At 54.4% G+C, this 12,317-nt stretch overlaps 2 protein-coding genes across 6 annotated transcripts; one reads left to right on the forward strand and one right to left on the reverse strand.

The window, feature by feature from the left end:
• Positions 1–240: 240 nt before the first annotated feature.
• Positions 241–2,227, reverse strand: LOC125918357 (heat shock protein beta-6). Its single transcript, XM_049624357.1, has 3 exons — positions 1,973–2,227; positions 846–968; positions 241–732 (listed from the first exon to the last, which is right to left on the reverse strand). The coding sequence occupies exons 1-3, from the start codon at positions 2,153–2,155 to the stop codon at positions 553–555; spliced, it is 486 nt and encodes a 161-aa protein (XP_049480314.1). The 5' UTR covers positions 2,156–2,227; the 3' UTR covers positions 241–552.
• A 1,044-nt stretch (positions 2,228–3,271) lies between these two features.
• Positions 3,272–11,940, forward strand: LOC125918355 (proline and serine-rich protein 3-like). Of its 5 annotated transcripts, none has more exons than XM_049624354.1 (11): positions 3,272–3,368; positions 4,370–4,466; positions 4,777–4,979; positions 5,803–5,924; positions 6,028–6,137; positions 6,824–6,906; positions 7,005–7,144; positions 10,233–10,408; positions 10,526–11,477; positions 11,566–11,647; positions 11,759–11,940. In XM_049624354.1, exons 1-11 carry the CDS (start codon positions 3,358–3,360, stop codon positions 11,898–11,900), a joined length of 2,118 nt encoding a protein of 705 aa, XP_049480311.1. In that variant the 5' UTR covers positions 3,272–3,357; the 3' UTR covers positions 11,901–11,940. The 5 variants fall into 5 exon arrangements, with proteins under 5 accessions (XP_049480311.1, XP_049480312.1, XP_049480310.1 ...); XM_049624355.1 differs by having other exon boundaries at positions 6,031–6,137; XM_049624353.1 differs by having other exon boundaries at positions 3,275–3,368; positions 4,322–4,466.
• Positions 11,941–12,317: the final 377 nt, after the last annotated feature.

The raw sequence follows: 12,317 nt of genomic DNA on the forward strand, positions 1-12,317 counted from the left end.
GGAGTAGTGTCCAGTTGGAACGAGGGGGAAGGATCCAGAGTCTTGAGGACCAGGCCTAGATGGTCTGGGGTGGGAGGTCTGGGCAGTCTGGGATATTTGAGGGGTGGAGAGGGATTATGCTTGACTGATCTAGGGTGGGAGCAGGGCTGGCCAGACCATAACATAGTGTCAGAGTGGGGAAAGGATCAAAATGGGATTTGGAGATGTTTTAACAGATGAGTCAGAAGGAAGCAGAGGAGGGAATTTTGAGTGGGTTTATATTGCCAAGAAAGTGGGGTCAGTGGGGCTGGGAGACTGTAGGCTGAAGGGTTGTGCTTGTAGGGCCTGGAAGCTAGGGAGGTGTCAGGGGGTTGAAAGCTGGAGGGGGTATGAGAGTGGGAGCGTCAGTGGAAAGGTCTAGGTTACCAGGGCAGAGCCTAGTTGGGAAGGGTCAGGGTAGGATCCCAGATTGGGTGGGTGGTTTTGGCGCGCTCAGGACATCTGGCTGGGCGGAGTCAGGTCGGCTTTAAAAGAGGGGGCCAGAGGCGGCTCCCAGGGTTCAGGCATGACCGCCTACTTGGCAGCAGCCTGCGGCGGCGGTGGAGCCTGGGCCGTCGCCTGGGCTGTCGCGGGAGCGGCCTGGATGGACAGGACGCCCTCAGGAGACAGCGCAGACGTCACGGCGGCAGGGTCCACACCAGGCGGCAAGCGGTAGCGGCGGTGGAACTCGCGTGCGATGTATCCATGCTCATCCTGGAAAGAGAACAAGATTTGAGTGGCTCCGCCCTTTCCCTATAGACGCCCTGTCGCTCCGGCCGGTGGGTCCCGCCTACGCATTCTGGTCCCACCCCCGCCAGCGGGCTCACCGGGCGCTCTTCGTGGCGCGCATGCACCTCCACGTGGTCGCCAACCACCTTGACGGCGATTTCCTCTGGGGAAAAGTGCTTCACGTCCAGCAGCACCGAGAAATGCCCAGGTTCCGTCGGGACCTAAGCACAGTCGATCGTCATGGCGGGGGGGGGGGGGGGGGGGGGGAGGCTCCCAGGACCCAGCAAGGCCCCTCCCCCCGCCCTTTCCGGGGCTGCCCTTGCCCCAGGCCTCCGGAACTGGGCAGTCTCCCTTCCCACTCCTAGCCCCAAAGGATGTCTTCACCCGGAATAGCTGGGATCACCCCTCCCCCTGTAGTCACAGATTTTCCTCTCACACAGACCGATGAGGCCCTCTTGGGCAAAGCCAGGGACCTCGGCTCTCACAGGGTAACCCTGCCCCCTCCCCCAGTGTCAAGGACCCATAGCCAGCGTATCCTTTGGACACTGAGTCCCCAGCCCCCTTCCTCTCAGAACTCCTGGTGCCTTTATTGTACCCCCTCCCCACCACCACCACCAGAAATTGCCAAGATGCCTCTTCCCCCAGCCTCCAGAGTCTTCTCTTTACCCTCCCACTGGAGTCACGGGGCCGCTTACGCCCTCAACAGTTAGCAGTATTCATCCTCCACTTCCCCGAGTGGCCAGGCCCCCCTTTCTCAAGTCACAGGACCCTTCCTCTGTCTCGAGACAGAGGGACACCACATACAGTCTCCAAACTCTTCCCCGAAAATGACAAAACATTCCTTCCCCTCAGGAGTCCCTGGGAACCCACACGCCCCCTTCAGAATGACTGAGCGCCCCCTTTTCCCCGGATCACCGGTCTCCTTCAGTCACCAACGCTCCCCCTCGGAGTGACCGCCGCACCCTATCAGTGACTCAGCCATTCCAGCCCCTCAGAGCTGAGCCCCTCCTCTGAGGGTCAGGGACCTCCCACCCCCTTCAGTAATCCGACTGCTAAGATTCCATACTACGGCAACTCTAGAAGCCCCTCTGAGTGGCCGGACTTTCCACCCCGCTCAAAGTCAGGGGGCATTCCTCACACACACCCCCCCCCCCCCCCCCTCAGGATGACCGGGGCCCCAAGCCTTGGAAGTGGCCAGGTTACCGCCCTCCCCCAGGCCTGGCACCTGGGCGGCAGGCAGCGCCACGCTGGGTGCGCGCAGGTAGTAGGGGGCCAGCGTGGCGGGGCAGAGCGCAGCCAGCTCGGCCTCCAGCAGCCCCTCGCCGAAGCGCTGGTCGAAGAGGCGCCCGGGCAAAGGGGCCGAGGCGCGGCGCAGCCAAGACGGCTGCACAGGCACGGGGATCTCCATCCTGCTTCGCCGCCGCCGCCGCCCCTAGGCTCCGCAGTGCCCCTGCGTGCGCGGCAGCCGCTCTTATAGTACGCCTTGTGTCCGCCCCTCGGCGGGCCGCCCGGGGACACTGGGACCGCGGCCAGCGCCGGCCATTAATAGAGCCTTATTTAGAAAGCCCAACAATGACTTGGCCATTTATTAAGCGCCTGCTGGATGCCAGAGGTGATCCCCCAATTTCCCAAAGGGGAAAGAGGAGGCGCAGCCTTGCCGAGTAGGTAGAATAGCACGGTATTTGGGACCCAGGGCCACCGCGCGGTTCGCAGTCCCTTTAATCCATTCCCGCCCCGCAGGCAGCTCCCGGGATGACGTAGATGGCGGTCTTAGGAGCAGATTCTTGGGTACAGGGAATGTGATAGCCAGCCAGGCTGTCAGGAGGACACAAAACAGACCCTACTCCCATCTCAACAGGGCCTTGGGCCCAGCCCCCCGGCAAGCCAGGCCTAATTCTGGGCCTCTGACTCAGCCTCGGGTGCCCAGGGTAGTGGGGTCTGCCAGGTGAGCAGCAGCCAGAGGGCGCAGGCACGAACAGTCCAGGCTGGCCCCCCAGGGGCCGCGCGCCGGGCCCGAAATAGCTCATTTTGATCCCACCATTTCGGCTAGGAGCCCAGGCCTGGCACTTAGTGCAACCAGCTGCTCCTGCAGCAAGACAGAAGTGGTTAATGACCCCGCGGGACCGGTTGGCTGGTCCGACGGATGAAGGGGCGTTGGTTAGAGAGGGGACGGATTCTCTAATTGCTCTGCAACGCGAAAAGCGGTAGTTATATTGGAGTCCATTTCTGCAGCAAAAGGGGGCGTGGCTAGAACACCCTGCTGGACAGCTAGTGTACTTTGGAACTCTTCCTAACCGCGAGCTCACCCTCAGATCCTTTCCATTGGTCCGCAGCCTTGCCAATTACTGCCGCGCGCTACGATTCTCCAATCAAACATGCTCTCTCAAGTCAGGCCGACAATACAGCCAGTTGTGAGACATCTCCCTTTGGCCCGTTTCCAATTACTTTTATTTTCCTCTCCATCATTGGTCGCTTTGGAGGCCGCTCTCTTTAGCGTCGGCACTCCCAGAAAGGGGCGGGCCTGGCAGGGCATTGCTAAGCGACCAAGCTGTGCGCGGGGTCAGCCCAGTGAAGGAGCTTAGCAGGCGGAAGCGCCCAGGTAGCTGCGGGATGGACCGCAGGTGAGCGATCCTTCCCGGGGACCACAGGAGGCCTGGGGAGGACCTAGAGTGAGATTAACACAGCCTTGGGTCAGATTTGCTAGGGTCCGGAGTCTCTTTCTCAACCGCATTGGAACTACAACTCCCAAGATGCCCCACATCCTTTGGCTGCTCCAGCCTTGGACTTCATCGTCTCGGGGGTCCCGTAGCGTTTTATGTTCCGCTTTCTAAGTGGCCCCAGGACTTTTCATTTTCCTCTGAAGATGCCCAGTGTCCTCTTGGAAATTAAATGTTTTAATTTTAAAATTTCCCCCAGACTCCTATGGGTGTTGTTTTTGACCTTTCTTGCTTAAGGCGGAGCCCAGTTACGGGGACTGTAGTCCATTTACTGTTTTCGCCTCAGTGTCCCAAGGACTTATGGGAAATGTACAGTGATAAGTTTTAGGCTTGTTTCTTTTCTTTTCTCTTATTTTCTTTTCTTTTATAATGTTTTATTTATTATTTTTGAGAGAGAAAGACAGCATGAGCAGGGGAGGGCGGGGGCGACAAAGAATGGGAAGCAGGCTCCAGGCTCTGAGCTGTCAGCACAGAGACCGTCTTGGGGCTCGAATTCACAAACTGTGAGATCATGACCTGAGCCGAAGTCACGGATGATGCAAAAGAGATACAGATGCCCAGCCTCCTTCCAGATATTATGATTCTTTTGGCCTGGGGTGAGGACCTCACATTTGTATTTTTTAAAGTCTCCTAGATTGGATTAGGGTTAAGAGCCACCAGTTAGCAGTTCCTTGGTTTTCTGAGACTGCTTCAAGGGCTGGTGGGAATCGAGCCTCTAGTATCATTATCTTGAATGTGCAGTGGCACTTCATGGGAATTATAGTTCATCTCTTCCAGGAATCTATGGGAATTGTAATCTGGTTCTGCCCTCCTCTTCCAACCTTGCAACCCGACTCCACCCTGCAACCCCCTAACAGGGCTGCACTGACCATGCTCCGCTTGCCAGCCTTAATCTCCCCTTGCAGTCTGCCAGTTTTCTCAGTCGGAGACAGCCCCTTTGAGGATACTCCCCTGGATCAAAGCCACTACTGGCCATCCCGAAGCCAGACCTGGCACCCCAAGGTGAGGACACCCCATAGAGAGTGCTGTATGTGAGCCCAGTGGTGAGGGAGTGACTAGAGGGAAGGAGGACATGTGATGAGAGATAGGGGTAGGAAATTAAGAGACAGTCCCTCCTGCCCTCCCTACAGCTCTGCCCTTACTCAGTCCTCTGTCACCTGGATCCCCTGTCATAGCCCCAATCACTGAGCTGTTGCCATTATAGGATGTGTTTCCTCCCCTCTGGACTGAGACACGCTTCGTGTGTGTCTTCGTTCCCCTACAGGGATGACCCTTCAGCCCTCACTTTCTTCTCCCCATCTCCGTATCTTAGACCCTGAGCCCGTCCAGGTCCCAGAAGTCCAAGCTCCCCAAAGTTCCTAAGGCTCTGGCCACAGGTCCCAACTCCTCTGAGCTGTTTGAAGAGTCCTGGCCATCCAGCTCAGAGACCCCTTCCCCACCTAGCACCACTGAAGAACAGAAGGGAGCCTCCCCACCACCCACCCTGGTTGACAGCCGGGAGTCCGTGGTGGCCAAGTAAGTACCAGGAGCCCTGGAGGGAAAGAAGGCTTTGGGTCAGGAGGGGGCAGGCATCCCATAATAATCATCATAGCCAGAGTTGTTAATGCAGCACTTTTAGAACCACACTTCATGTGTGTTATTAAGTGCTCTGGAGCTAGGCTGCCTGGGTTCAAATCCTAGCTCTGTCACTTACCCTCCAATCTGGGCCTCAATCTGTTAATTGGGATATTAATAGCATATATCCCCCTAGGGCGGTTTTAAACTTTCAACGAGTTACTGTCTATAAAGCATCTATAACAAGTACTATAACATAGTACTTGGATTTGTATGCTGCAAGTTCAGCTGCTTTAATAAAGAGTACCAAATTAATTGGGGCTTAATCAAGAGAACATTTACCTCTCCCTCACCTAACAGTCCAGGTAGAAGCAACCAGGGCTGATATGGCAGCCCCTAGTTGAGATGTCAGGGACACAACACAGTTTCCTTCTATCTTGTTGCCTCCCATCACTAGGCTGTTGCTCTTTCCTTTATGGACCAAAATGGCTCCCAGCCACATCCACTTTCCAGAATCACATCTCCTCATACCCTGTTGGTCAAGAATCTAGTTACATGACCATAAAACTGTAAGGATCCCTGATAAATATATCTGTAGAAGACCTGTCCAGTCTTATATAGTCCTATATAATATTGCATTATTATATCAGAAAGGAGAACAGATGTTGAGGGACAAGTAGTAGGTACTTCCATGGTACTTGATAAACGTCACTATTGTGACTGTTATTGTCATTATTATGTGGCTCCATTCATTCACCCACCTCCCAGTCTCTGATGCTCATAGGTACATAAACCGGTTCCGCCAGGCTCAGCCTACAAGCAGAGAGGAACGCCAGCCTGCAGGCCCAGCTGACTTTTGGTGGCTGCGGCCTGAATCTCCAGACACCAGCAGTCGACTTGCAGCAGGTACCTGCTTCAGTCCCATCCACTCCCAGCTGAAAACCTTTCCTGATCAATGTCCCCAGCAGACATTCCTCATACCCCACCAAAGTCAACTGGGGCTTCTCAGCAGGAGCCAGTGAACCAGAAGGAAGACCCGACATAGCAGTCTCAACTCTTGCCAAGGTGATGAGCACATCTCAGGCTAAGGCTGTGGCCCCCCTTCAGGAAATGAAGCAGGTGACATCCTCATCCACTTCCTTCCCTCTGTACCTGAACTGACAGCTCCAGCCCTGGGATAGACTTAGAGTCCATCCCAGTTCAAGGAAGCTTAAACAAAAAAGAAGGATTCGTTGGCTAATACAATCAAGAAATCCAAATGTATATGCTCTCAGGCATGGCTGGATCCAGGTTTTTGGACAGTATTAAGAGGAACTCAGCTCTCTTGAATCTCTGTTCCTCTTTGTTGGGTTCAATCTCAGGCAGGCTTTCCCCATGAAGTCACTAAGATAGCCTTAGTTCGCTCTAGGTTTCTAACTTACATAGTTAGTTTAGCGGAAAGAGGAGGATTTTCCAATAGTTCCTTCCAGAGCACCAGGGCTTACTCTCATTCGTTCATCTTTGAGCCAATCACTGTGGAACCAGAGGACAGATTGTTGCGATTAGCCAGTCTTGGTCAGGAAGGTGAGGTCAACCCTTCTCCCACAACAATGACTACAAGGTGGGGAAGGGGAGGCGCGGAGGGGCGGGGGTGGATCCACAGAGGAACACTGGGTCCCCCTTCCCTGAGGAGGAGGAGCAGATTCTAAGCCAGCATGTGAGGGTACCAGGTGGAGTGCAGACTGGACTTCGGGCCCTCTGTCCAGAGCCCCTTTCCCAGCACCCTTTGAGGTGGGGGCTGGCCTCTGACCCCTGTCACCTCACAGAGCCTCAGCACGTGGAACTCACCCCTGCTGGACCTGGAGACGCTGAGCCTGCAGAGCAGAGCTGCCAGGCTGCTCAAGCGCAGGTGCCTTCCCTGCCCTCATCGTCCCCACTCCTACAGCTCCGGGCCCAGCCCACTGCCTCTGAGACCTCTGTTGCCTCACTTCTGCTTTCTCCCTACAGCAAGGCCTCAGTCTCCTCCTCCTCACTCAGCCCTAGCGATGCCAGCGGCTCGTCATGCCCCGTCAGCTCTGATGGCCTCTCTGCCTTCTCCATGACCTTCACCCCTGACTCCAGCAAGGGCTCTGACCCCAAGGCACACGGTAAGTTCTGAGGCCACGATTGAGGGCAGTCTGGATGTGAATCCCAGCTCTGACATTTACCAGCTGTGTCACCTGGGACCTTTCTGGGCCCCTCTGTTTCTGCAGCTTTAGAACAGGGGTAATAAATGAGTCGGTGAATAATGCAGGGTGCGCTTACCGCCGGTCTGTGAACAGTACCTATCATTAGTATGGCAGGCTCTCTCCCTGCATCCCGTTCGCAGTTCTGAACACAGATGTCCAAAATTGGAAATTAGCTCTTTGCTAATTTGGCACCATACCTGATTTGATGCAAAATCTGACCTGAAGAGTATGAAGGCTGTATATGATCTCTGTGTATTTCATTTAGGGTGACTAGTCGTACAATTTTTGCTATGGTTGTGTTACATTGAACCACATGAAGATCTCTGTCTTTGTAAGTAAAAGGTGGTTGAATATTGGCAATTTCGTGTTGTTCAGCGAAATGCTAATGTGTTTGAGTCTGGTGTACTGACCCAGCCCCCTGGCAGTGCTGTTCACATCGTGTGACTCTGCTAAAGCATGCAAACTGTTGAACTCTCCATTTCTGCCGTCTGAAATTTTCAGACTTCAGAGGTGGGATGAAGGACCTGGGTTACTACTGTCATCATTATTGTTACTGTTACTCCATGCCCAGGTCCTGGGATGATGCCGTGGTGCACAGGACAGATGCTCTCCGTGTCTCACGGGGCTTAAGTGAGCGGGGACAGGCAGGCACAGTGAACAGACGGGCGTTCGTGCCTGGTGCGTGACCCTGCCTCCTTGTCTGATTCTTTGCTCCTTTTCAGCTTCACTTCACCTTTTATTCACCTTTCCTTCCTAAGCCTCAGTTTTCTCATCTGTAAAATGGGGGTAAAACTAGTATGTACTTCATGAGTTGTTCTGCAGAAATGTATTCATTCTTTCATCTAAAAAAACATTGAATACCGGGACGCCTGGGTGGTTCAGTTAAGCATCCGAGTTCAGCTCAGGTCATGATCCCATGGTTTGTGGATTCAAACCCCGCATCAGGCTCTGTGCTGACAGCTTGGAGCCTGGAGCTTGCTTCAGATTCTGTGTGTCTCTCTCTCTGTCTACCCCTCCCTTGTTCATGCTCTGTCTCTCAAAAGTAAGTGTTAAAAACAAACAAACAAACAAACACACAAAAAACATTGAATACCTGTTGTGGATGAGGCCCTGTGAGTGGGCTTGGCGATTCCACAGTGAACCAACCATACATGGTCCCACCTTCATGGTCCTCATAATATAGTCAGTGTAGGGCAGAAAATAGCTATATAACCCCACAAACAAAAGTGAAATGTAAGCAGAAATGAAGGCCATGCGATGGTTGTGATGCTGGGAAGTCACAGAAGGCCTCCGGGGAAGAGGGGCTATCTAACTGGAGACTTGAACAATGATGGTGGAGACAGTAGCCCTCTAGCATGTACTCAGGACCTGAGGTGGGAGGGAACATGGTACAGACAATGGACTAGAAAAGGCAAGGGATGCGGGGGGGGTGAGAGTAGGGTGGGGGAAGGTGGAAGAGACTGGCAGGAGTCAGATTACATTGGGCCAGGTAGGCACAGGAGGCATTTGGTCATGATCTTAGTACTAGGGAGCCATGGAGGATTCTGAGCAGGGAAAGGATGTGATCTAAGTTGGGTATTAACAGACTCCCTCTGGCTGCTGTTGACCCCCTAGTGAGAGATGCTGGTAGTTTCACTTGGGCCAGAGCCTGAGGAGCAGAGTAGAGGGAAGTGGCCAGGTTTGGAAGTAGAGTCACGGGATATAGAGGGGAGTGAGGGAGAGAGATCCAGGGTGACACCCCCCCCCCCTTCTCTGTGCAACATCAAATGACAGGTCTTTTAAGAGACAATGGTAGCCCTACTGATCATTTTTGATGAAGTTATGCTCTGAATGATCGGAATGATATCCATGTCCATTCGCCCCACTGAACTGAGGACAACCAGTGGCTTTACCCTTAGTCACTGCGGTATCCCTAGCACGGGTCTGGGCACTGCAGTTCAATATAATCAGTTCATTTGGCATTTATGCCACAGATACTGGTGGCACCAGGCCTTGTTCTTGACACTGGGGATATGAGAATGATCAGACAGAAATAATCACTGCCCTTGTGTAGCTGCCAGAGATACATAAACAAAGAAGCGCCATACTGAGTATGTTAGAATGTGAAAAGTACTAAGGGGAAAAATGGAACAAGAAAGAGGATTGGGAGTGGTAAGGCTGGGGGTTGTTTTGGTTTTAAATAGGGTAGCCGGGGAAGACCTCACTAAGAAGGTGATACTGAGCAAAGATTGGAAGGATTTGAGGGCCTGAACCCTGTACATACAGGAGGGAACAACATGACAGGCAGTGGGAACCACAAATGCACAGGCTTTTGCTTTTTACCAGGACAGGTGCAGCCTGGGGAGGGTTCTAATCCAGGAGGGCCCTGATCTGACTCAGGTGTTCCCAGGCTCTCTCTGGCTGCAGGGTGAATAGATTGGGAGGACAGAAGTAGAGAAACAAGAGAAAAGGTTCCTGTTGGGTTGGCCCCAGGTAAGGGCAGTAAAGAGGGGGAGAAGTGAAGGGCCCCTGGGTGGCTCAGTTGGTCAAACGTCCGACTTTGGCCATCATCATCTCACAGTTCATGAGTTCAAGCCCCATGTCAGGCTCTGTGCTGACAGCTCAGAGTCTGGAGCCTGCTTCGGATTCTGTCTTCCTCTCTCTCTGCCCCTCCCCACCCTCTCAAAAATGAATGTCTGAAAGAATTAAAAAAAAAAAAAAAAAAGAGGGGGAGAAGAGAGCAGATTCTGGAGCATCTGTCTTGTTTACTGCTGTATGCATAATGTCCAGGCACAAAGTAAGAGCTCAATAAATACTTGCTGATGAATAAAGAATTGTATGATGGCAGCTTGAGAAGCCCAGGAGTGCTCTATCCCTGACTCTGCTTCTTTTCTCACTTCCTATTTGGATGAGTTGGGACATTATCTGGAGAGCTTGTCTGAATAACTTTCTGGTACAGTTAAAAGGTATATAAACAGACTGTCCTTGGTTTGCTCATCACCCTAGCCCCTCTCTGCTTACCCCACAGGAACACCAGCACATGCCCCCATCCCTGCTCCAGCCCCGATCTCCTCCCAGGCACCCTTGCGTCCAGAGGATGACATTCTATACCAGTGGCGGCAGCGGCGGAAGCTTGAAAGGGCTCGAGGAGGGCAGGGTGATGGAACCTGGGTGCTACCCCAGACTCCTGCCCTCACCACTCCAGTGAGATGGGGGAGGGAGGAGCTTGAGGGGGCTGGAGGGAGGTTTGCTAAGGAGAGCTGGAGGAAAGAGGAGCCTGGAGGCGACTGAGGACCCCTCTACCCTTTCTCTTTATCTCAGGTCCCTGTCCCTGTTTGTCGACAAGCTCCCGCTGCCCCTGCAGAGTCCCTTGCTTCCTTGGGAACCCAGCCTAATTGCGTCCCACTTTGGAGCAGTGTGACCCGGCCTGGTCCCCTGGAGGCCTTCTATATGGAGAGGCCTCCTATTCCGCCAGGGTTCTCTCCACACATCTTTTGGGGCCCCAGCCCACATGGGTTCTTCTGGGCCCCGCAGCCTGGTCCCTGGGTACCTGTCGGGGCCATTCCTCCCACGCCCTTCGCCTCTACCCCTGCGCCTCCGGGTTCCACTCCGGTGCCCCAGGCCTCCAACGCGGCACCTTCAGCCTCCACCTCCCCGCCCCCAGCCGTCCCCCAGGATCCGCCGGCTCTTGCGCCAAGCTGCCCCGCCCAGCCTGAGAAGCAGGGCCCCAAGCCTGGGAGTGGCAGAGCCCGGCGCCGCGAGTCCGCTGGGAGAGTCACGGCAGCTGACGAGGGTCCTGGCCTGCAGCTCAGAGGCGCCCTGGGCCAGGTAGTAGCCGCTCGGCTTTTCCCGGACAGCCTGGAGGACACGCCCCCTCACCTTGAGGGCCCACCTCTGGCAGAGACTGAATCTCAGAAAGTCAAGGCCACACAGCCCCAAACCAAAGTTACACCCCCTCTATCTGGATCCCATTTTCCCCAAGAACAGACCCCGCCTAGTCGGTCTAAAGCAGAGTCTCGGATTGCCAAGGCCAAGCTCCCCCTAGCGATGTCGGAGCCGAAGAAGGACAAAGACACTCCCTTGGCTGAAGCTGGGTATCTGAAACCCAGAGTCCCGCCCCCTCCGGCTAAGGAGGTGTCCGCTTGCATCGAGGCCCCGCCCCCTTCCTTCAGGGCGGGGTCTCTGGAGGCTGTGGCTACGCCCCCGTCCGCTGCTGACCACGCCTCCTCAGATCTGCTCTGCCAGGCCGCCCGACTTCTAGAGGCTGCAGAGGGTGAGCTGATGTGCGTGGCTGCCCGGATCTGGATAGTAGTCCAGCACCCCACGAGTCAACCTCCTGGCGCCCCCTCTTTTTCCCCTAGACTCTGACGGCAGCGAGTTCCAGGACGACCCTGTACTGCAGGTGCTAAGAGTTAAGAGGGCCGAGCTGAGGCTGCAAAAAAGGTGACCATCACCAGGATCTACAACACGCCTTTCCCAGAGCCATCCACAACCCCAGACCCCAATCCTGAGCACATAACCACCTCAGCTTCTACAACCCCGGATTTTTTGCAGGAAAGTGGCCGCGCAGTTATCGCTCTTACTGGACCACACTGAAGACCAAGCGACTTGGTCTCCTCCAACCAGATCACCTTCCAGGTCCCCAGAGAGGCGAATGCAAAAGGAAGGAGCTTCTCTTGAGACCAGACGACGCTGAATTATACAAATTGTATTTTTCCCAATAAAATGTTTTTTTCAAGTTACTTAGTTTCTCTGGGAGTTGTTCTGGAAAGGCTAAGAGTCGTGCTAATTAAGAGAAATGGCTCCCTCCCTCCCCCTATCCGAGGTACCTCTGCCCTGCCCCACCCCACTCTAGTTCCTGACCATTGGCACAAAATCTCTTCTGGTATCCTCTCTGAGGAATCCTCTCTGAGGTCAGGACAGGGAGGGGTTCCAGGACAGATTTCAGGCAAGACTGGACTTACCTTAGCTGACTCTCAACTCAGAGTGGATCCTCCTGTCTCAGCTGAGACCAAAGGGCTGTCCTTTGGGCATGAAACTAATGGGGGTCATCAGAGTGCTGGGCAATGGTCAATCCTCAGTCCACACCCTGCTTGAGCCAGAAACAGTATTT

Source organism: Panthera uncia, unplaced genomic scaffold (genome assembly GCF_023721935.1).
Source record: "Panthera uncia isolate 11264 unplaced genomic scaffold, Puncia_PCG_1.0 HiC_scaffold_694, whole genome shotgun sequence".
Taxonomy (NCBI): Eukaryota; Metazoa; Chordata; class Mammalia; order Carnivora; family Felidae; genus Panthera; species Panthera uncia.

What these genes read in the sequence shown, in the direction of transcription:
- LOC125918355 (XM_049624351.1), top strand. Translation starts at nt 4,215, where the DNA reads ATGGGAATTATAGTTCATCTCTTCCAGGAATCTATGGGAATTGTAATC. An exon ending in CTCTGACCCCAAGGCACACG is followed by an intron (nt 7,145 to 10,232) that starts GTAAGTTCTGAG and finishes CTTACCCCACAG; the next exon opens with GAACACCAGCACATGCCCCC. An exon ending in CTCCTGCCCTCACCACTCCA is followed by an intron (nt 10,409 to 10,525) that starts GTGAGATGGGGG and finishes TCTTTATCTCAG; the next exon opens with GTCCCTGTCCCTGTTTGTCG.
- LOC125918357 (XM_049624357.1), bottom strand. Translation starts at nt 2,155, where the DNA reads ATGGAGATCCCCGTGCCTGTGCAGCCGTCTTGGCTGCGCCGCGCCTCG. An exon ending in TGGCGCTGCCTGCCGCCCAG is followed by an intron (nt 969 to 1,972) that starts GTGCCAGGCCTG and finishes GACTGTGCTTAG; the next exon opens with GTCCCGACGGAACCTGGGCA. An exon ending in CGCGCCACGAAGAGCGCCCG is followed by an intron (nt 733 to 845) that starts GTGAGCCCGCTG and finishes TTCTCTTTCCAG; the next exon opens with GATGAGCATGGATACATCGC.